The sequence below is a fragment of the Hyla sarda genome, chromosome 4 (assembly GCF_029499605.1).
Source record: "Hyla sarda isolate aHylSar1 chromosome 4, aHylSar1.hap1, whole genome shotgun sequence".
In the NCBI taxonomy this organism is placed as follows: domain Eukaryota; kingdom Metazoa; phylum Chordata; class Amphibia; order Anura; family Hylidae; genus Hyla; species Hyla sarda.
The window spans coordinates 292,179,438-292,201,567 of NC_079192.1; the positions used below are offsets into that span (position 1 = coordinate 292,179,438).

General features: G+C 42.5%; 1 protein-coding gene across 1 annotated transcript in view; it reads left to right on the forward strand.

Moving 5' to 3' along the window:
- The window catches only part of LTA4H (leukotriene A4 hydrolase), a 63,519-nt gene that overhangs the window by 14,175 nt on the left and 27,214 nt on the right, over nucleotides 1-22,130 (forward strand). The window contains exons 4-11 of the mRNA XM_056574488.1: nucleotides 5-73; nucleotides 5,008-5,112; nucleotides 5,443-5,495; nucleotides 8,304-8,376; nucleotides 9,355-9,495; nucleotides 10,410-10,433; nucleotides 12,529-12,599; nucleotides 18,670-18,781. Of these exons, the coding sequence (XP_056430463.1) occupies nucleotides 5-73; nucleotides 5,008-5,112; nucleotides 5,443-5,495; nucleotides 8,304-8,376; nucleotides 9,355-9,495; nucleotides 10,410-10,433; nucleotides 12,529-12,599; nucleotides 18,670-18,781 (648 nt within the window). The remainder of the gene's footprint in view (nucleotides 1-4; nucleotides 74-5,007; nucleotides 5,113-5,442; nucleotides 5,496-8,303; nucleotides 8,377-9,354; nucleotides 9,496-10,409; nucleotides 10,434-12,528; nucleotides 12,600-18,669; nucleotides 18,782-22,130) is intronic.

The following is a 22,130-nucleotide window of genomic DNA, read 5'->3' on the forward strand; positions in this document are numbered from 1 at the left end:
ACAGGCCACGCATTGCAGAACTATCATTCCTTGCCAGGATACTCCATCAGTGAAATTCACCTATTACTGTCAGGTTTGTTACTAAGTGTTTCTCAATAGAAGCTGGGCTTGGTGTCAATGGTGCCTTTGGAGATCCCGTATATACTCAAGTATAAGCCGAGTTTTTCAGCACGATTTTTCGTGTTGTAGTTTTGCAACATCTGGAGGTCCGCAGGTTGAAGACCACTGATGAAGGGATTAACGGGGTGATGATGACACGGGGGGTGGGGGGATGATGACGGGGTCTGGATGATGACTAAGTGGTCTTCAACCTGTGGACCTCCAGATGTTTCAAAACTACAACTCCCAGCATGCATGGACAGCCGATGGCTGTCCGGGCATGCTGGGAGTTGTAGTTTTGCAACATCTGGAGGTCCGCAGGTTGAAGACCACTGATGAAGGGATTGACAGGCGGTGATGATGACGGGGGTCTGGATGATGACATGGGGGATGATGTATTTCCCACCATAGGCTTATAGTCGAGTCAATAACTTTTCCTGGGATTTTGGGGTAAAATTAGGGGCCTCGGCTTATATTCGGGTCGGCTTATACTCGAGTATATATGGTACCCCATTTCCAGAACTCGTGCTTGGTATCAACGAAAGATCGAGTGCCTCCAGCTTCCAGACGCGAAAATATGTAAAAAACTAGTTTACTAGGTATACATTAAAATAGAAATAAAGCAAAGGAAAAAAAATGTTTTTTTTTTTTTTTTTTTCCTTCATTAAAATTTTAATGTATACCTAGTAAACTAGTTTTTAAACATTCTTAAGGCGCTCTATCTGTTGATGCTGTAAACTGGATGCGGTCCGTTGTTGGCTGTCTGAGTTCCTGACTAATCATCACAAACAGCCCTTCCTTGGATCCTATACACACTGGGTGGTGAGCTGGGTTTGCTTTTGACTTCATATTTTGGCTTTAGAACTTGTTGCCTTAAAACATTGCAGATTGAAGTTATTAATTGCATGGAGACTGTTAAAGTGCCGCCATCCTAACACTAGAGACAAAGGAAAAAAATACACAAAAAAAGCGCGGACTGGATCGATATTATGTGCAGAAAAAACTGAGGGGTTTATCGTCTGGAAACCACAAGCCCCCTCAGTCCTGCAGACCTTCAAATCAATTTGAATAAGTTTTTTAACTGGATTTTTGTAGCTGAAGTTTTAATAAATGGTTACCTTGCAACAAGTATCGGTGGGTTGCGTCCCTCTTGGGAGAAAATCTGGGTACTTCCGAATGTACACCTGGTAATTAGGAACCAAGTCTTCGAACTGATTTGAAGGTCTGCCGGACTGGGGGGGTTTCTGGACGATAAACCCCTCTCAGTGAAGTGCAAACGAAAAACACTGTATGTTTTTTCTGCACATAATATCGATCCAGTCCGCTCTCCAATTTTTTTTTTGTGTGCATTTTTTTCCTTTGTCTCTATCGTATTCGGAGTGGTTGCACACTGACCGAAATGGATTGCAGCGGATAAGGATCGTTTAAAGATTCTGGAGAACTTATTCAAGGGTCTTCTTTGTGTGAGTGGTTTGTGAAAAACCACTCACCAAGTGTAAGTGATATTTTTAAATTTCTGGGACTATTTAATTGCTGTATCAGTGAAGAATTGAACGACTGCTGCCAAAAGTTTTTTTTATGTTCTTTGCTATAGCCATCCTAACACTGTAATCAGGGACTTTGGAAGCAGCACTGAACGCTGTCATAACATCCTGGGGGGGGTTATTTTGTTAACCCCTAAAGGACCAAGCATTTTCAGTTTTTGCACTTTCGCTTTTCCTCCTTACATTCAAAAAATCATAACCCTTTCAATTTTGCACCTAAAAATCCATATGATGTTGTTTTTTTTATTTTTTTTTTATTTTTTTTTTATTTTATTTTTTTTGCACCACCAATTCTACTTTGTAATGACATCAGTAATTTTACCCAAAAATCTACGGTGAAACGAAAAAAATAATAATAATTGTGCGACAAAATTGAAGATAAAATGCCATTTTGTAACTTTTGGGGGCTTCTGTTTCTACAGTGCATTTTTTTGCAGTGCATTTTTCAGTAAAAATGAGACCTTATTTTTATTGTGTAGGTCCATACAATTAAAATGATACCCTACTTATATAGGTTTGATATTGTCGTACTTCTGGAAAAAATCATAACTACATGCACGAAAATGTATACGTTTAAAATTATCTTCTGACCCCTATAACTTTTTTATTTTTCCACGAACGGGGCGGTTTGAGGGCTAATTTTTTGCGCCATGATCTGAAGTTTTTATAGGTACAATTTTAGTTTTGATCGGACTTTTTGATCACTTTTTTTATTTTTATTTTTTATGGTATAGAAAGGGACATAAATATACTATTTTGGACTTTGGAATTTTTTTGCACGTACACCATTGACTGTGCGGTTTAATTAATGATATATTTTTGTGGTTCGGATATGTACACATGCGGCGATACCACATGTTTGTTTTCATTTTTATTTACTTTTTTTTAAAATGGGAAAAGGGGTGATTGAGATTTTTATTATGGAAGGGGTTAAATCACATTTATGAACTTTATTTTTTATTTTTTTAATTCTTTTTTTTTTTTTTTTTATGCAGTGTTATAGCCCCCTCTAGGGGCTAAACACTGCATACACTGATTGCCATAGGAATGCATTGATCAGTTTTTTTCTGTGCTTGATTGCTCAAGCCTGGTTTTCAGGCTTGGAGCAATCAAATCCTGATCAGACAGCTGGGAGCAAGGTAAGACACCTCCCGCTGTCCTGTCAGCTCTTCAGGATGCCGCGATTTCACAGCGGCGATCCTGAACAGCTCTGCTGAGCTAACCGGCAGTGTATTCTCCTGTTTTAGACGCCACAATCAAAGTTAATACCGGACATCAGCCCGATCAGTGATGTCTGGTATTAGCTGCAGGTCCTGGTTGCTGATAGCAACCAGGACCCTGCAGATACGAAGCTTCTGAGCGCACTTCACTGATCGGGAGCCGGCCACAGGACGTAAATATACGTCTGTGGTCGTTAAGGGGTTAAAGTCCCCTTTCGGCAAAAAAAACTCCACCTAAACATAGTCCTCCTCTGTTCCAACAACTGACAGATTGATTTGTAGCTTATTTTTTGCTTTATTGTAAATGTGTCATGTTCAGAACATTTAATTTCTTCTAATTATTACTTCAGCATTTTAGATCTGTTCCCTAGTTACTACGGTAATTTAGCGATGTCAAATAACCCTTTAGCTTGTGTTATAACAGCTGTATAGAGCAAATTACCAGTGGGATAAAAGAAGTTTAGGATCTTTGGTATTAAAGACTCCTGCTGTATACTGTGTAGCTGTTGACACCAGGGGCACAACTAAAACTCATAGGGTCCCTACCACCTAACCTCAATAAACAGAAACGGCAACAAATAATTGACCGTACTCCAGTGTTCAAGGTGAAGAATAGTGTAAGTGATCAAAAAGACATTTACTTCATTCAGACAAATATGTAGACGTTCAAAGATCAACCATAATACAATGTTTCGGACCCAGGGGCTTGTTAAAGTATTTCAGTGTTCAGCCCCCCACCGATCATGAGAACAGGAGATGTGTGCGGCTGTGCACTCCACTCTCTGGCTCACTGTGATCTCTGTCTCGCTGCATTAGATGAGCCCCATATACTTAATATGTAGCCCATTTCCTGCAGTGAGACATATTATAGTGAGCCAGGGAATAAAGGGCCTAACTACATGCTTCCCCTGGCTATGGCTAGAGATTGGAGGTCTGATCACAATGTTTTCAAAATTTATTTATTTATTTATTTTTTAATGATGATAGGGACTTTTTAAATCTATAAATAGCGCCATATGTAATTGAACCCAAATAGTATACTACATAACAGAAAGGCACTTTATAATTCTAAAAGAAAAAAAAGTGGGCCCCTCAACTTCTGGGCATTAAAGCAGCTACTATGGCTGCAATGGCTATAGTTACATCCATGTTTGACAAGTTTGTTAGATTAGGTGACATTTTTTTAGCTAGCATTTGTAGTCCTGCTAATATAAAGTTAGCCAGCATGAAACTTTACTGTTAAGAACTGTTTCTCTGTCGGAAACCATTGGGGGACACAGAACCGTGTCCAGTGAAAAACAACGTATCCCCTATCCACAGCTCTTAGAGAGAGAGTGTAGAGAGAGTATTCATTTCTGTGGAAGCCCCAAAGATACCAGACTACTGTATTCAGCATCTCCGGAACTCCCATAGAAATTAATGGAGTGTGTCGTCTGCAGCCTGCACTCTGGGGGCACCTTTTTGGAGATCGGACACCTATCCTGTTTCTAGGGGGATACATTATTTTTCACTGCACAACCCCTTTAATGTAATTTACTGATGCAGTACTACCTTACCAGACAAATTCCAAATCCCAAATGAAGCCAGGACACCTCATGTGCAACTAACGCAAGTAGAGAAAAAGTCTAGTAGGCAAATGGAGACTCACCATTGGTGGTTGTGGTGTGAGCACATCAACCTTACATGCCTTTCATACAGAATGGGAGATCCAACTGGGAAAATCAGCATTATGATTATAAGGAAATGTTAAACAAAGCCTAAAAAATTAATTGTAAATTAATGATGGTGAATTGTAAGCGCAATCCCTTGTTAAATGTACACTACATATTACTGTATTATTAGCCACAACAACACAGCGAGGTAAACCTAATTCAGCTTTATTTTTTTTCAGACAAGAACATGTTTTGTCTCATACCCTCAACCTGGAAGGAACAAGGAATTGTGTTTACAATGAACTGGGCTTTACCCAACATTTCCTTAAAAAAATGCATATCCTGCATGGCATTAGTGACTGAATGCATGTTTTCATTAGGTTTTACAAAATGTTTTTTTTTTTTTTGCATTGTAGAGTGTGTGTGTGTGTTTTTTTTCTTTGTGGTTTGTTTATAACTAGGTACCCTAGAACTATTCTTTCTTCCCATTAGGTATCCATTCCTAAGGAGTTGGTAGCATTGATGAGCGCTCTGAATGATGGAGATTTTATTGACCCCCATGACTGCAGTAGAAAGATCTATCGTTTCAAGCAAAATGTAAGGCTTTGGGCTCTTTCATGTATAACAGATTTTTTTTTTTTCAATGACCGTATTGTTTGCATTTATCTGGGTTACAGAACAAAGATCCCTCCTGGGTCCTGTTGTATGTAGTTTAGGTTACACAGTAGACTTGTCTTCCTTTTCACAATAAAAAGCTAAACTGTGCAAGAAGTTATTGTTCATAGCTAAACAAGTCCTAAAAGAGAAGAATATAACTTATCATAACTGCTGTAAGGACTATGCAATCACTGTAAATGTGTGGATTTGAGCCCACAGAAAGCCTATTTTATAAAGTAACATCAGCTTTTTTTGTTTGCATTTCAATAGGTGCCCATACCAAGTTATTTAATAGCTCTAGTGGTTGGTGCTTTGGAGGGAAGGTAAGTGTGCTCCTGGCCAGGCCTCATGTACATTCAACAAATACCATCCTCCATCATGTCATCAGCAATGTATAATCCAAACAATGTTATATATTAAAGGGGGATGTCCAGGACAAGAAAAACAGAGCAATCTTTTTTTTTTTTTAAACTGCACCACATCTGTTCTTGAGTTGTGTGTGATATTGCAATTCAGTTCCATTAAAGGGATTGGAGACAAGTTGTAATACCACACACAACCTGGGGGCAGGTATGGTGCTGTTTTTAAAAGAAACCAATTTTGTTATTTTATTCCTGAAAAACCCCTTTAAATAAGTTGTATGTTTTTAGAAAAAAATTGAAGTAACAGTCTTGCGCCTGCAGCTTGTCTAGCCCTACGTGTACATGACATCACTTCCTAATTTGTCCTCTAGCATATTAGGTTTTATTATGTCCACACTGGAATAAATATGTAAAATCATCAAACATATAAAATAATCATCGAATGCCAAAAGGACAATATTGGGACGATTTATAAAGACCTGTGTAGAGGAAGAGTGGTGCAGTTACCCCTAACCAATCAGATTGCGTTTTTCAGAGGCATTTTTAAAAATGAAAGAAGAAATCTGGTTGCTATGGGCAACTACACAAGGTTTGATAAATCTCCCCCTATTAGGCTGCATTTGACCCATCTAGTCTGCCCAATATCCTGAATACAATGAATAGTCCTTGTCCCCATCTTATATGAAGGATAGCCTTATACCTATCTCTATCTTATATGAAGGATAGCCTTATGCCTATCTCTATCTTATATGAAGGATAGCCTTATGCCTATCTCTATCTTATATGAAGGATAGCCTTATACCTATCTCTATCTTATATGAAGGATAGCCTTATGCCTATCTCTATCTTATATGAAGGATAGCCTTATACCTATCTCTATCTTATATGAAGGATAGCCTTATACCTATCTCTATCTTATATGAAGGATAGCCTTATGCCTATCTCTATCTTATATGAAGGATAGCCTTATACCTATCTCTATCTTATATGAAGGATAGCCTTATACCTATCTCTATCTTATATGAAGGATAGCCTTATGCCTATCTCTATCTTATATGAAGGCTAGCCTTATACCTATCTCTATCTTATATGAAGGATAGCCTTATGCCTATCTCTATCTTATATGAAGGATAGCCTTATGCCTATCTCTATCTTATATGAAGGATAGCCTTACGCCTATCTCTATCTTATATGAAGGATAGCCTTAGGCCTATCTCTATCTTATATGAAGGATAGCCTTAGGCCTATCTCTATCTTATATGAAGGATAGCCTTACGCCTATCTCTATCTTATATGAAGGATAGCCTTATGCCTATCTCTATCTTATATGAAGGATAGCCTTATACCTATCTCTATCTTATATGAAGGATAGCCTTATACCTATCTCTATCTTATATAAAGGATAGGGAGAGGAGAACCAAAAAAGTAGGACTTGCTTGGCCCTTGGTCCTATTCCCCAAACACCAATTCCAGCCGATAGTAGTTCGTTAAAACAACTGGCCTTTATTGGTACAAAAGAGGGGTGCTTTGTACCAATAAAGGACAGTTGTTTTAACGAACTACTATCGGCTGGAATTGGTGTTTGGGGAATAGGCGCCAAGGGCCAAGCAAGTCCTACTTTTTTGGTTCTCCTCTCACTATTGCTGCACCACGACCTGGAGGTCACGGTGAAGGACGCCCAGGCTGCCGCCCGTACTTTCGACTACAAGCTCATCAAGGTGTTGTGCCCTCAGCACAACGCTACACGGTGAAGTGCAAAAGACACGCTCACACGCCAATCCACCTTGTGATTCTCCACTAGGAGCGCATCTCTTTTTTTTTTTATATATATCTCCTTTATATGAAGGATAGCCTTATGCCTATCTCTCTCTTATGTGAAGGATAGCCTTATGCCTTTCCCATACATGCTTAAACTCCTTCACTGTAAGTGCAGGAAGGCTATTCCATGCATCCACTACTCTCTCAGTAAAGTAATACTTCCTGATATTACTGCATAAACCTTTGCCCCTCTAATATAAAACTCTGTCCTCTTGTGGTAGTTTTTCTTCTTTTAAATATCTTCTCCTCCTTTACCGTGTTGATTCCCTTTATGTATTTAAGTCTCTATCATATCCCCTCTGTCTCTTCTTTCTTCCAAGCTATACATGTTAAGGTCCTTTAACCTTTCCTGGTAAGTTTTATCCTGCAATCCATGTACTAGTTTAGTAGCTCTTCTCTGAACTCTCTCCGAAATAACTATATTATTCGGGAGATATGACCAGAAGTGAGGTCTCACCAGTGTTCTGTACATCGGCATAAGCTCTCTTTACTGCTAATACCTCCCTATACACCCAAAAATTCTGCTGCTGAATTTATGCTGCAGGAATTCCATTGAAGTGAATTGGCTATAAAATCTTCCAGAAACTTCATTCAGAATTACGTGCAGAAATTCTGCCATGTAAACATAGCCTTAGGAGTGAATAAACCCGTAAAAGTAATCACTGCATTATATATGCGGCACATCCCCTCTGTACACATAGTTATGGGCTGCTGACTACTGATGATAGAGCTTATTGCTCTGCCTTTTAAACTGGACAATAATTTCTGTGTTCACATGATGCAGTGCAGTATCGTAACTGTTTGACTGTGATTCTCTGAAACATTTTTTTTTACAGTAATGTCAAATTTACCTTTTTTACTGTAACTGAATCTTCAAATAATAAATTTTTTTGTGCCTTAAACTTCCAATCCTAACCCTATAGTCATGATTTAATCTTCTGTTATTCTTAGGAAGATTGGTCCGAGGACCACAGTATGGACTGAGACAGAGCTGCTGGAAGCTTCTGTCTATGAATTTGCTGAGGTGGGTCAGTGCAGGTTCTTGTCAAATATGACTTTTTATACTAATGGTCATGTTACAATTGCTTTGTAAGTAAAAATAAAGGGTTTGGCCTGGTTCACATTACGTTTTGAAGATACGGGAACCGGATCCGGCTGGGGGAGTGAAAACCGGGTGCTTCTGTATCCCAGCCGGACCCGGCCCATATCTCATTTATTTTAATGAGCCGACCGGAGTCAGATAGGGACTCTGGTCGGCTCATTTTTGCCCCGTGTCCAGTTTTCTGACCGGACCTAAAACTGTGGTATGCCGCGGTTTTTCGTCCAGTCAGAAAGCTGGATACGGGGCAAAAATTAGCCGACAAGAGTCCCTATCTGACTCCGGTCGGCTCATTGAAGTGAATGAGTTACGGGCCGGGTCCCGTATCTTCAAAACGTGGTGTGAATGCACTCAAAGGCTGCATTCACACCGTGCTTTGACCTTCCGATGCAAAGATACGATTTCGGAAGCTCAAATTGCCTGAAATCGAATCTGTGCACGGACAGATACGGAGCCATTAACTATTATGGGGCTGCGGACCCGATCGTAGTCAGCTAGTGACTACGATCTGGTCATTTTCTCAGGGGATCCGTTTTTGTTTGTTTTTCTTTTTGTTTTGTTTTTGTCAGTGTCAAAAATCTGACATGCTGAGAAAATGACCAGATCGTAGTCACGAGCTGACTACGGTCTGGTCCGCAGCCCCATCATAGTTAATGGCTCCATATCTGTCCGTGCACAGATACGATTTCAGGCGATTTGAGCTTCTGAAATCCTATCTCTGCATCGGAAGGTCAAATCGCGGTGTGAATGCAGCCTATGGCTGGCCATACACATGAGCTGACAGTCAGCTGAACACCTTTATGCCCAGATGAGAGCTTGTTCCAAATTTCAACTCTAAGGAAACATTTTGAGATTCTTTTGTGTTAAATAATTGTCATTTTTTTTTCTACATATACTTCATAGACAGAAAAAATGCTGAAATATGCAGAGTCTCTGGTGGGTCCTTATGTCTGGGAGAAATATGACCTGCTCATTTTGCCTCCATCATTCCCATACGGTGGAATGGAGAACCCTTGTCTTACCTTTGTAACTCCGACTGTGCTGGTAAGTAATTGCGTGCATACAGGACATGCTTCTTGTGATGCTGTGTGATATTATTTAGAATACATAGGTGCCATAAAACATAACACTTGATTAAATCGATTGGAATTTAAAAAAATACTAATAACTAATTCACAAAAGTTCCTGAACAAATGTTTTTATTTACGATTTTAAAAAGAATATACAGGATATAGTGCCTGGCTGCAAAGTGGCATTCCTTCAAATGTGCTTGATTTCTTTTTTTATTTAAAGGGGTACTCCACTGCCCGAGTGTGCAGAAAATTTTGTACCGAACGCTGGGTGTGGGCTGCGGGCATCGTGACGTCACGGCCACGCCCCTAGTTGGTGACGTCACGACCCCCCCTCAATGAGAGTCTATGGGGGGGGGGGGTGTCAGTTGCCTCGCCCGCTCCCATAGACTTGCATTGAGGGGCATGGTGTGACATTACGAACTGGCGTGGCCGTGACGTCACGATCCCCGTAGCCCCCACCCAGCGTTCGGAACAAAATGTTCTGAATGCTGGGGCAGTGGAGTACCCCTTTTAAGCCTAATTTTGGTTTTGATTTTAACTTTTTATTTTATTATTTATTTTTATATATACGCAAATAGTAGATGTAAAAAAGAAATAATCTAATAAAGCCATGCCAGTGTTTCCCATGGGTTGCGCTTGATAAAGCAGCTCATATTAACTCTGTTATACCAGATACAACCCATGGACAAAGACTGAACCGCCAGGGGAATGGAAGTGAGATTTTTATTTATTTTTTTGGTCAGACAAACCCTTTAAGTTTATGCAATAAGAAGTTTAAATATTTATTTATTTTTGTTTAGTATAATATATTATTCTTACCTTTTTTAATGTGTAAAACGTTGATTTGTCTAATCCTGTTTTTTCCAATATGTTTATATATTCCAGGCTGGTGACCGTTCTCTAGCAAGTGTGAGTATACTATTTATGGTCTGTTTTAAACAAAGTTATTACAACAAATGTATCAAATATTATGCAAATAGTAATTTCATTCGTACATTGTTTATTTTTTTTTTTGTCTTGTGTTTTTTTTCTTATGCAATTTATGCTTTTTTTATTGTACATAGTAGACCATTTTTTTTTTCATAATTCTAATTGGTAGATTAGTGGGCGATGCCCATTTATGTAATCTATGCGATAATCTTTACTTATGATATTCTTCCTGTATTGAGCTAGAACCCCTGAGTTAAATTGTAGTGATTGGTAAAGCTGCATCCACTTTTATTACTTTTCATATGGAAAATTGTCCTCAGTGTTTTTTTTTTTAATTTTTTTTATTTTTTTTACATTTGTAACATTTGCAACCAATAAAAAGAAAAAAGTTAAGTTAGGATTACAGCCCTACGATTGTTTGCAAACAGTGTGTGTATGTATGTATGTATGTATGTATGTATGTATATGTGTATGTGTGTATACAGTGATCCCTCAACTTACAATGGCCTCAACATAGAATAGTTTCAACATACAATGGTCTTTTCTGGACCATTGTAACTTGAAACCAGATTCAACATACAATGTACAGACAGTCCAGATCTGTTAAATGTGTCAATGACTGGAAGAACCGACCAATCAGAATGGACATTCACTGGTAAAATGCCTGTATTACTGAAGTGCATGCACTGACTGGTGTCTGGTAGCGCCCCTTAAGTACAGGGAGGTATATGTTCTGTACACTTTACCTGTACCAGGGTTAGCTGCTCCTTTGGACACCAGGTGAGGACGGCTCCATGTAACATTTTTAGGACATTGCGTGTACTGTACAAGACCCTGAAGAAGCTCCTGTCCCCTACATTGACAGTGATTTACAGCGCCCAGCAGATCTTTCTTACTTATATATGTAAAGATTTGGTTTCTGTATTAGTTATCTACTTTTTTATTTTATTTTTATTTTTTTATATCCTCTCTTTTTCCTATTTTTGGATGACATTTTGTGGTCTTCAGAACCAATTACCAGGTTTCCATAGAGTTCCGGTCTCAACATACAATGGTTTCAACATACAATGGTCGTCCTGGAACCAATTAATATTGTAACTTGAGGGACCACTGTGTGTGTATGTATATGTGTGTGTGCGTGTGTGTGTGTGTGTATATGTGTATATGTGTATATGTATATGTGTGTATGTATGTGTATGTATATATATATATATATATATATATATATATATATATATATATATATATATATATATATTACATAATATTTATTAGGGGTGTGAATCGCCAAGAATTTGGCGATTCGATTCGAATCGCGATACCAGTGTGGCGATTCGATATATCCCGATATATCGCGATACCGTCTAGGTGACGATATATCGCCCACCTGGGAGCATTCATAGATCCCAATAGACGCCGCTGTCAGCTTTGACAGCGGCGATCTAGTACTCCGGCGCACACTTTTCTCATGTTATCCCGTCCGGGCTGCAAAATAAAATAAAACGCACTTTATCTTACCTGCCAACGAGCCCGCGGAGCTCCGGTACAGTCCGGTACAGGTGTTCGGTCCCCGGGCTGTATTCTTCTTACTTCCTGTTAGTCCGGCACGTCACATGGAGCTTCAGCCTATCACCAGCGGAGGCGGGACATCGCTGCGGCTGGTGATAGGCTGAAGCTCCATGTGACGTGCCGGACTAACAGGAAGTAAGAAGAATACAGCCCGGGGACCGAACACCTGTACCGGAGCTCCGCGGGCTCGTTGGCAGGTAAGATACGGGCGTCCACAGATAAAAATTTCACATCCCTAAAAGAATCGATTCAAAAATATTTTGAATCGATTCTGTATCGGCAAATGAAAAATCGCGATTATCGCGAGAATCGATTTTTTCTTACATCCCTAATATATATATATATATTGTATAATAATTTTGTGCTGTAGTTTTATAATCATGCCTTAGATCATTTCAATATTTTTTCCGCTGTACTGACATTTGGTCGTGTACATGCAGTAATGTTTACAAATGTCTATTCTACTGGACGTCAGAAATGTAACTCTCGCCCATCTAATTTGTAGGTCATTGCACATGAAATTTCACACAGCTGGACAGGAAACTTGGTTACAAACAGAACCTGGGAAAATTTCTGGTATGTACATTTCCCTGATTCATTATCTCCTTACATGGCCGTCTCTGTCATCCACAGGCAAATCATTTTAGCTTATAAAGAAAGCATAACCTTATGGGACTGCTGTTATGTTACTGTTATTAATGTTTCACTCTTCATACGTACTAAATGAAAGAGTATTCAATATATTCATAAAAACAAATGTTTATGCTGATGGGTATATGCTCTTGCCTCTAGGAGGCGCTGACACTAGGGAAAAAAAGTCGGCTTCTCCCTGGCAGGATATACCCGCCCACCTGCAGTGAGGTAATCAGTTTTAGCTAGTGTCAGTAGGAGGCAAGACACAGGTCTGGGAGGTCCCCAGACATGGTCTTTTTTTCTAGTATGGGCTATTTAGTTAGGTTTTTATCTCCCTTTTGTTTCCCTTTTTTCAGGTGGGGGTTCAGGAGCATGGCGCTACCTGTTCCCCCATACGCGACTAAGGGGCACAGGCATAGAGTATGTACTGTTTTTTTTCTCGCCAACGGCCAGCGCCCGGAGGTTGTACCCTTGGTCGGGGTCCCCCACTGCCCCTGCGCGCCCCGCTATCTTAGCCTGGTATGATGCAGCGTGGCCATTAGCTGGTTGAAGATGCCTGGGTGAATATAAGAAGATGGCGTCCGCAGGTGAGTATGTTCTCCCCCCCCCTTCCTTTTTACAAAAGGGACTCTGTCCTATATTAGAAGCATTAGGTGGGGGGCGGCTGTGTTTTTGCATACTGGGTCCTTTGGAGGACAGCCGCCAGCCTTTTAGTAGCGGCTGCCTCCGCAAGAGTTCCTTTCCGGCTCACCACTGAACAGCCTTGCTGTTCCTCCATTCCAAACTTCAGTGGCAGTGCGCTGGGTGTTCAGCCGGCGGAGTTCAGGGAGTTATGGCGGCACATGGCTCCACCCTTCCTCTCCCCCTGAGCCATCGCGCTAACCGGAGGCCAGGCAGCGCCGCCTCTTAAGATTCAGGGGATTATGGCAGCAGTAGCTCCGTCCTTCTCCCTCTGAACAGCACGCGAACCGGGAGGCCAGGCAGCTCCCCCTCTCCAGGTTCGCGCGCCCCACGGATGTTGCTGCGACCGGCCGGTGCTTACCCGTGGCCGGGCTGAGGTACGCCTCCAGCGGCGTTAGCTCCACCCCTCCACCATTGCTGGGGTCAGTGGCCTTTGCGCTCCAGCCTGACGAAAGCTTGCCCGGACTGGGCCACTCTTGTTCCCTGGTCTCTGATCTGTGGGGCGCTGCGTTTCTGTGCATGCTTTTCCTGGCCGTCGCCGATTCTAGGGCTCCCGCGGGTGCATTTCCTTTGTGTCCCTGCAGGAGGGGCATGGTGCGGGCAAGCTTTCCCGTCTAACTTGGGAGATCTTGTGGACTGCATCAGTGCAGGGCGCCTAGCTCCCCATGCTTCCCTTCCATGTATTTTTAATAAAAAAAAAAAAAATTAAAATCTCTGCAGCTGGTCACTCAGAACGTATTAATGGCGTTTAGCGCCCTCTTGTGGCCAATGAGTAAATTGTGCCCTTATTTTTCATTTCTACTTGTGACACCCATTCACTATTACAGCCTTGGCCTGTAATATCTGTTCTTTTCAGCTTAATATCTGTTGGGGGTTGTTTTATTGTTTCTTTCTCCCTGTACGGGCTCTGACATGGCAATTTACCTTGAGTCGGTTGAGGTATGCCTCTGGCATAGCTATTCTCTGCAGGGTTCTCACTCTGTCAAGTTGTGTATGTGACCCGCCGTGGCGGGTCATTGCCAGGGTTCACACCGTAGTTAGTCAGTGACCGTCCTGTACCGCTGAGCGTCATGACATGTCTGTCATGTCTGACGGTCACCCATTGGGGTTTCTTAGCTTGTGCATACCATTTTCTCTCCTCCACAGGCTGCTGCAAATGCGGCCAGCGCCCTGGATCTCCACGTCCAGTGCGTGGTCTCCCTGGAAGCGTCCTGCGTGGGCATGGACTGGACCTAATATCATTATTACGGACAGTAGTCTCATCTGTCTCTCATTTCACAGCTTGCGGTACCCCACTACTAGTGCGAGGTGTCCACTGGAGTAACCCGTTGTCTACAATGGACCCATACCAGTAGGCCAGACAGTGGTCTGTATGGTTTTCTCCGCCGCCTGTTGCTTCTCCAAGGAGCTTGATGTATCTGCGGCTGGAGTTCCGGTAGCTCACTGCTAGTTAGCGGTATCCGGAGGGGTAACCTGGTGTGTTCTCATGGACCCTCTGCAGGGCGAAAGGGGATACAATCCACAGCTCCTCAGCCTCCCCCGATCTTCCAAGGTAACGGGGCTTCTATCCATGTAGTCTAGGCCTCCCCGCCCTTCCACAGGCATCAAAGGGGAACAGTTATTGCCTATCTGACTGTGTTCCCTATCTCCAGTGCCTGAAGGGGCACTCATCCCATCAGACCGCTGTCTGCACGGTCTTGCCGCCGTCGGTCTCCCATCTCAGGCCTGCTGCGTGCTTGGCTGGGTTTTTTCTCCATACCTCACTGTTGGTGTGAGGAACCTGTATGAAGGTCTCTGCAGGTATGAGAGACTGATGCCGGTAAGCCAGACATTGTCTGCATGGTCTCCTATTCCACCAGGTCACCCATCAGATCAGCCACACTCCTGTTCCCCACTTTCTGTGGGAGGGTTCGAAGGAGTGACCTTATTTGTTCAGTAATCCTCTCCAGTCAGCCAATCGGAAGTTCAGGTATCCCACTGCCAAGGAGTAGTTCCAAGTGAGTCACCCGTTGTTATTCTGAGGGCCCTATACATTGCGCCGAAGGCTGGTTCGCGGGGTTCCCTACCTTACCAGGTCCCTCTCTACATGCCTGCCGTTCCCAAGGCTAAAGGCTGGTAACCCACTTTCGGTGTGTGGTTCTGAATGTGGGACCCGGAGTGGCCATGGTCCCTTTGCCAGACTGTGTCTGCATGGTTTTCTAATCCACCTGGTCTTCTCCCCCATTCCTGCCGCTCCTGCGACTGTAGTCCGGTGACTCACTTCCACGTGAAGCTCCACAGTGTCTCTCTGTAGGCTCATTGGACCATTATGCCTGTCAGTCAGACTGTCTTCATTGTTCCCTCTCCACATACATCCTTCATCTCTTGCATCTGCGACAGCAGTTCTGGAGTGTAGCACCATTAGGAAATGGGGTGTGGGCATCTCATGAAGGTTCCATAGCCTTTCACAGCAACAGCAGTACTCTCTGTTCCCCTTTCTAAGGGGTGCACCGCTGGTCTGCTAGGGACATGGTTGTGACCCACCGTTGGGTACTGAGCCTGTCTTCCATACTGCCGGATTTTTGGTGGTCTGCAGTTTCTTTCGTCTCTGATGTCTTGGTACCCGACTACTCGTGAGGTAACTGTGTCTGCGTCCCTACGTCTGCTAAGGGCCCCTGCCCGCCTTCCCTTCTGTCTGTGGGGAGGTGCCTCGGGCCTTCCTGTGGTCTTGTTTCCGCAGGTCTGCAGCGTTTGAGCACCTCTGTTCTGGCATGCGGCCTGGTGGGGTTCCTGGGAAGGCTGGGTCAGGTGCCTGCTCTGTTGCCTTAGATGGCTGGGTTGGCGACCATCTGTTCCAGGGTTTCACCCCTAGGGGGTGTTCCTCTCAATGCCGTTGGTTGCTGTGTATCTGTGCGTGCTTCTTCCTTGCATTCATAGTCACGTCTTTGTATCTGTGCCCAGCTCCATTGTCCTGGATTCCGATCCCTCTGGGGACACACATTGGCTCCTACATACCGCGATGTGTTGTCGCAGAGTTCCTGTTCCTGGGGGCTACGCACACTCAGTACTTTGTTCTGTTGCCACAGGGCGGCATTTCCTTGATCCTACAGTGCCTGGCGCACTTTGAAATCCCCCTTTCTCAGGGGGTATGGGGATCAGGGAGTTTGGCTGGTCAGTGCAAGGGTTTCCTCTCGACCACCCCTTGTTTTCACCTCATCTAGGGGAACGATTTTGTTGAGCGCTTTCTACTACCAAGATGGAGCCTTCTCTCTCTTCCCACTATATATAGGTGAAGTATCTGGATGGGCCCTTGTTTTTTGGCTGTGAGCATTCAGATGAGCTTTTTGCTGTCTGTACTTGTGTGCTTACGGCCCACAATTGCAGCCTGGCTTTCTTTTCTGTTTCTTGGTTGTCTACTGCTGCTCGTGCATCCTTGGTGCTCTCCTCTGTTGGCGGAGTTTATGCAATCATGTTTGGCCCAACGACAGCCGGTCTAGCACCGTCTGTTGTTTGGGCCCTGCATTTGCTTTCCTCCTCCCTTGGTGCAATCTTCCTGGAAGGTGTGTTCATCCTTCCCCTTGACAGTGTCAGTTGCGGTGCACTGACACCACCGTCTTTTGGAATAACCTTCCAGTGCCCAGAACCTGGGAGTCCCAGCTGGGTTTCCTTTTGTTTACCCTCCGTTCCTGTCCTGACGAAATGTACCTTCAGAGTGCTCTGGTCCGCTCGGCCCTCTGGGCTCCAAGGCTGGTTAGAATGCTTGTCTTGGAAACTGTCCTAGGATGCTGTGGCATGCTTTATTTCTAGGTCGGACCTCCTGGTTCTTTGGGTCTTAGTGATGGTTGAGGTCGTGGGCAGGTGTAGCTCTCCTGCCCAGACTTCTCCGCAATCCCATTTGTAGGGGGGTTTTCTGTACCGCGCTTCTTCTCATCTTGACACGAAAGTTTGTCACCTGGAACATTTTGCGGACGTTGGGTTTACTTTCCTTCTTGTAGAAGTCTCCAGAAGACTCGGGTACCTCCAATTCCCATGTCGGCTGCTCCGATGTTCTGGGATGCTCCTTTTCAGGGTCTTCCACTTTTTTTTTTTTTGCCGTTTATTCTTCCGTGTAAGTCTTCCTGGGGACTCGGGAACCTTCAGTTCCCATGTCTATCACTCTAGTGTTCTGGGATACCCTTTTCAGTGCGTTCCGCTTGTTTTGGCTGTTCTTCTTTCCGCCTCTTTCACGGTCCTTGTACTCCCGAGATGAAGGCTGTTCCGGTCATCCAGATTCTACCAGTCAACCCACTTTCGTCTCCTGGGTGCTCGCGGCGGGCCCCTCGGATAGGGGTTTTGGGTCTGCAGATGTTCCGGTCATTGATCTTATGCACCAGGCTTCTCTAGAGGCGGTTTCAGTCTCTTTCCTTTTGCCATTGATTTTCTGGTCTCCACCTTCTGTGCTCTCCTTCTGCTCAGGCTAACTCTGCTCTCTCTGGTGTTTTTTCGCCATGTTCTCTTAAATCGGTTGACTCTGGATGGGGTTCTCTTGTTGTGCCCTTTTCCATTTTTGTTTTCCAGTCAGGCTAGATCTTTGTCTGGTTATGTGTTTCTTGGCATTGTGTTCCTACTTCTTCCAGAGTGGTCTGGCCCATCTGGCTTCCTAGTCGACCTTTTCTTGTCTCTGCGAAGCATGGTCCCTTCCTTGGCGTCCTGGTCCATCTCCATGGCCAGGGGAATCTTCCGGGAGCTCCGTTTCTGGGACTCGGTTATCTCTGGCCTGGGGTCTCATCTGCAGGCCTTACAGACGAGTGGGTTCGGTCTCGGGACTGATCCCCCTTTCGCTAGTGGTTGTTCTTCCCACCCTAGGGGACTGCTTTGGTATGTCCCATAAGTATAGGTGTCCCCCAATGAGAGCGCCTGAGAAAAGGATATTTTTTTTTTTTTTTTTTTTTTTTGTACTCGCCGTAAAATCTTTCTCGTAGCCTTCATTGGGGGACACAGTACACACCCATTTCTTCATTTTTATGCTCCTGTTATATTTTTTTTTTTTTTATCCAGGATTCTTTTCTAGGGTCCTTTGGACATATTTCTTTGTTGGCTTCTCCTCCTACTGCTTTGTGACAAAACTGATTACCTCACTTCCAGTGGGCGGGTATATCCTGCCAGGGAGGAGCCAACTTTTTTTCCTAGTGTCAGCACCTCCTAGTGGCAAGAGCATATACCCATCAGTATAGGTGTCCCCCAATGAAGGCTAAGAGAAATTTTACGGCGAGTACAAAAAATTCTCCTTTTCCCCCCGAAAACTAATGCTCTTTTTCCTAACCATGGAGAACCACTTTAGTTTTGTATTTTAGTTGCACTATTTTTGTTTCAGGTTAAATGAAGGTCACACAGTATATCTAGAGAGAAGAATTGATGGACTCCTTTATGGAGAGCAGTTCCGACAGTTCAAGGCTTTGGGGGGATGGAAAGAACTTCAGAATGCAGTATGTAGACAATGTTATTTTTGTGTTATATATGCTATAATTTTACACGGCATATAGATATAGACAGGTATCATTTAATTCCGCTAGTCTGGCTCTTTATGAATTATTTTCAAATTGGAAATTGTTTAGGGATGGAAATTTTAAAAGGGTATTTCAGAGAATTTTTGGTTGAACAAGGACTTTTCCATTCAATCAATAATTGACTAAGGTGGACACTGCTGGGCCACTGATTGGCTAAACGGAAACGTCCTTGTGTGACACTGACACCACTGCGGCCAGTGATTTGGCTGAGCGTAAACGTTCTTGTGTGACACAGACACGGGGAAGTGCAGTGCGGGGGGGCACAATACATATAAAGTACATGTGTCATTGGAGTATTGTGTTGTCCTATTTAACTACACCCTGAGCACTGTTAAGTAGAAAAATATATTCTCTGGAATACCCCTTAGGTGTACACTTATAAGGAACATTACATGAACAATTTATACACTGTGCTATCCTTGTTGCAGTGCATGACTCATAGACCCAAAGTATATTTGATCAGAAAATTACCTTTTTTTTTTTTTTTTTTTTAAATCAAGGTTTTATGTAGATGTTAATATTAAAGGGGTGCTCTACTGGAGCACCCCTTCAGTGGTGCCAGAAAGTTTAACAGATTTGTAAATTACTTCTATTTAAAAATGTTAATCCTTCCAGTACTTATCAGCTGCTACAGTCATGACCATAGATGTTGGCACCCCTGAAATTGTTTTTAGAAAATGAAGTATTTCTCACAGAAAACTATTGCAGTAACACATGTTTTGCTATACACATGTTTATTCCCTTTGTGTGTATTGGAACTAAACCAAAAAAGGGAAGAAAAAAGCAAATTGGACAGAATGTCACACCAAACTCCAAAAGCGGGCTGGACAAAATTATTGGCACCCTTTCAAAATTGTGGCTAAATAAGATTGTTTCAAGCATGTGATGCTCCTTTAAACTCACCTGGGGCAAGTAACAGGTGTGGGCAATATAAAAAGCACACCTGAAAGCAGGCAAAAAAAGGAGAGAAGTTCACTTAGTCTTTGCATTGTGTGTCTGTGTGTACCACACTAAGCACGGACAACAGAAAGAGGTGAAGAGAACTGTCTGAGGACTTGAGAACCAAAATTATGGCAAAATATCAACCAGCTCAAGGTTACAGGTCCATCTCCAGAGATCTAGATTTGCCTTTGTCCACAGTGCACAACATTATCAAGAAGTTTGCAACCCATGGCACTGTTGCTAATCTCCCTGGGCATGGATGGAAGAGGAAAAATTGATGAAAGGTGTCAATGCAGGATAGTCCGGATGGTGGATAAGCAGCCCCAAACAAGTTCCAAAGAGATGGGGCTATGTGTAGTTCACTCAGGTTAGCTATCCTGAGGTTAACTGGATTGGTCTAAATTAGAGATGAGCGAACTTACAGTAAATTCAATTCGTCACGAACTTCTCGGCTCGGCAGTTGATATCTTTTCCTGCATAAATTAGTTCAGCTTTCAGGTGCTCCGGTGGGCTGGAAAAGGTGGATACAGTCCTAGGAGACTTTCCTAGGAATGTATCCACCTTTTCCAGCCCACCGGAGCACCTGAAGGCTGAACTAATTTACACAGGATAAGACATCAACTGCCAAGCCGAGAAGTTTGTGACGAATCGAATTTACTGTAAGTTCGCTCATCTCAAGTCTAAATCCCATAAAGAGCTTGTAACATGGAAAATATGTATATAATAGATATTATATGACCAGTCCTCAAAGGATAGTAAAGAGAAGAGGCAAGATGGCCTTATATACGGATATTCACAATTATTTTCTATATATACACGGACATTTTCAGGCCATCTTTATATTCTTATCTTTTAGGTGGTTGTTGTATTCATATATTCATGTTTTATTTTTTTATTTTTTTAAATACCTGTTTTTCTGCATAAATAATGTTTTAAGACATTTTATACACATCAATCAACATAGGAAAAAGTAAAACAAGGCAATACAGACATGTCTCCAATGTAAAATCGAATGGAGTAGATAGTCGTATATTTGTCATAATCATATGTTTTTATATGCTAACATCTGTCCAGATGTGAGGTGTGATATTTATTAATACTATTAAACATTGTTCATATTATTCCTAACCTTGATTCAGGTTTTCTATACTTCTACTGTCTACATTTACTATATTGAGTAAGCTTATTTTTTCTATCTTTATTCTCTTTTTCCCTTCTGTTTTTCTTTTTCTTCTATTTCTCTCCATCTCGCCTCTTCTCTTTACTATCCTTTGAGGACTGGTACATAAAATATCTATTAAATACGTATTTTTCAAGTTCCAAAGATATTCAAGCTGTCCTGCAGGCTCGGGGAGCATCAGTGTCAGTGCGAACTATCAGTCGACATATAAATGAAATGAAACGCTATGGCAGGAGGACCTCACTGCTAACACAGACATAAAAAAACAAGACTACATTTTGCCAAAATGAACTTGAGTAAACCAAAATCCTTCTGGAAAAAAGTCTCGTGGACAGATGAGATCAAGATAGAGCTTTTTGGTAAAGCACATCATTCTACTGTTTACCGAAAATGGAATGAAGCCTACAAAGAAAATAATACAGTACCTCAGTGAAATATGGTGGAGGTTCAATTATGTTTTGGGGTTGTTTTGCTGCCTCTGGCACTGGGTGCCTTGAATGTGTGCAAGGCATCATGAAATCTGAGGATTACTCATGGATTTTGGGTCGCACTCTACAGCCCAGTGTCAGAAAGCTGGGTTTGTTTCCGAGATCTTGGGTCTTCCAGCAGGACAATGACCCCAAACATACGTCAAAAAGCACCCAGAAATGGATGACAACAAAGCGCTGGAGAGTTCTGAAGTGGCCAGCAATGAGTCCAGATCTAAATCCCATGGAACACCTGTGGAGAGATCTTAAAATTGCTGTTGGGAAAAGGCGCCCTTCCATTAAGAGAGACCTGGAGCAGTTTGCAAAGGAAGAGTGGTCCAACATTCCGGCTGAGAGGTGTAAGAAGCTTATTGATGGTTATAGGAAGCGACTGATTTCAGTTATTTTTTTCAAAGTGTTGGCAACCAAATATTAAGTTAAGGATGCCAATATTTTTGTCCAGCCCCTTTTCGGTGTGCCATGATGTCCAATTTGCTTTTCTTCCCCCTCCTTTTTTGGTTTAGTTCCAATACACACAAAGGGAATAGACAGATGTATTGCAAAACATGTGTTACTGCAATCCTTTTCTGTGAGAAATACTTCATTTTCTTGAAAAATTTCTGGGGTGCCAACATTTACGGCAATGACTGTATATACTAAAGAGGAAGTTCTTTTATTT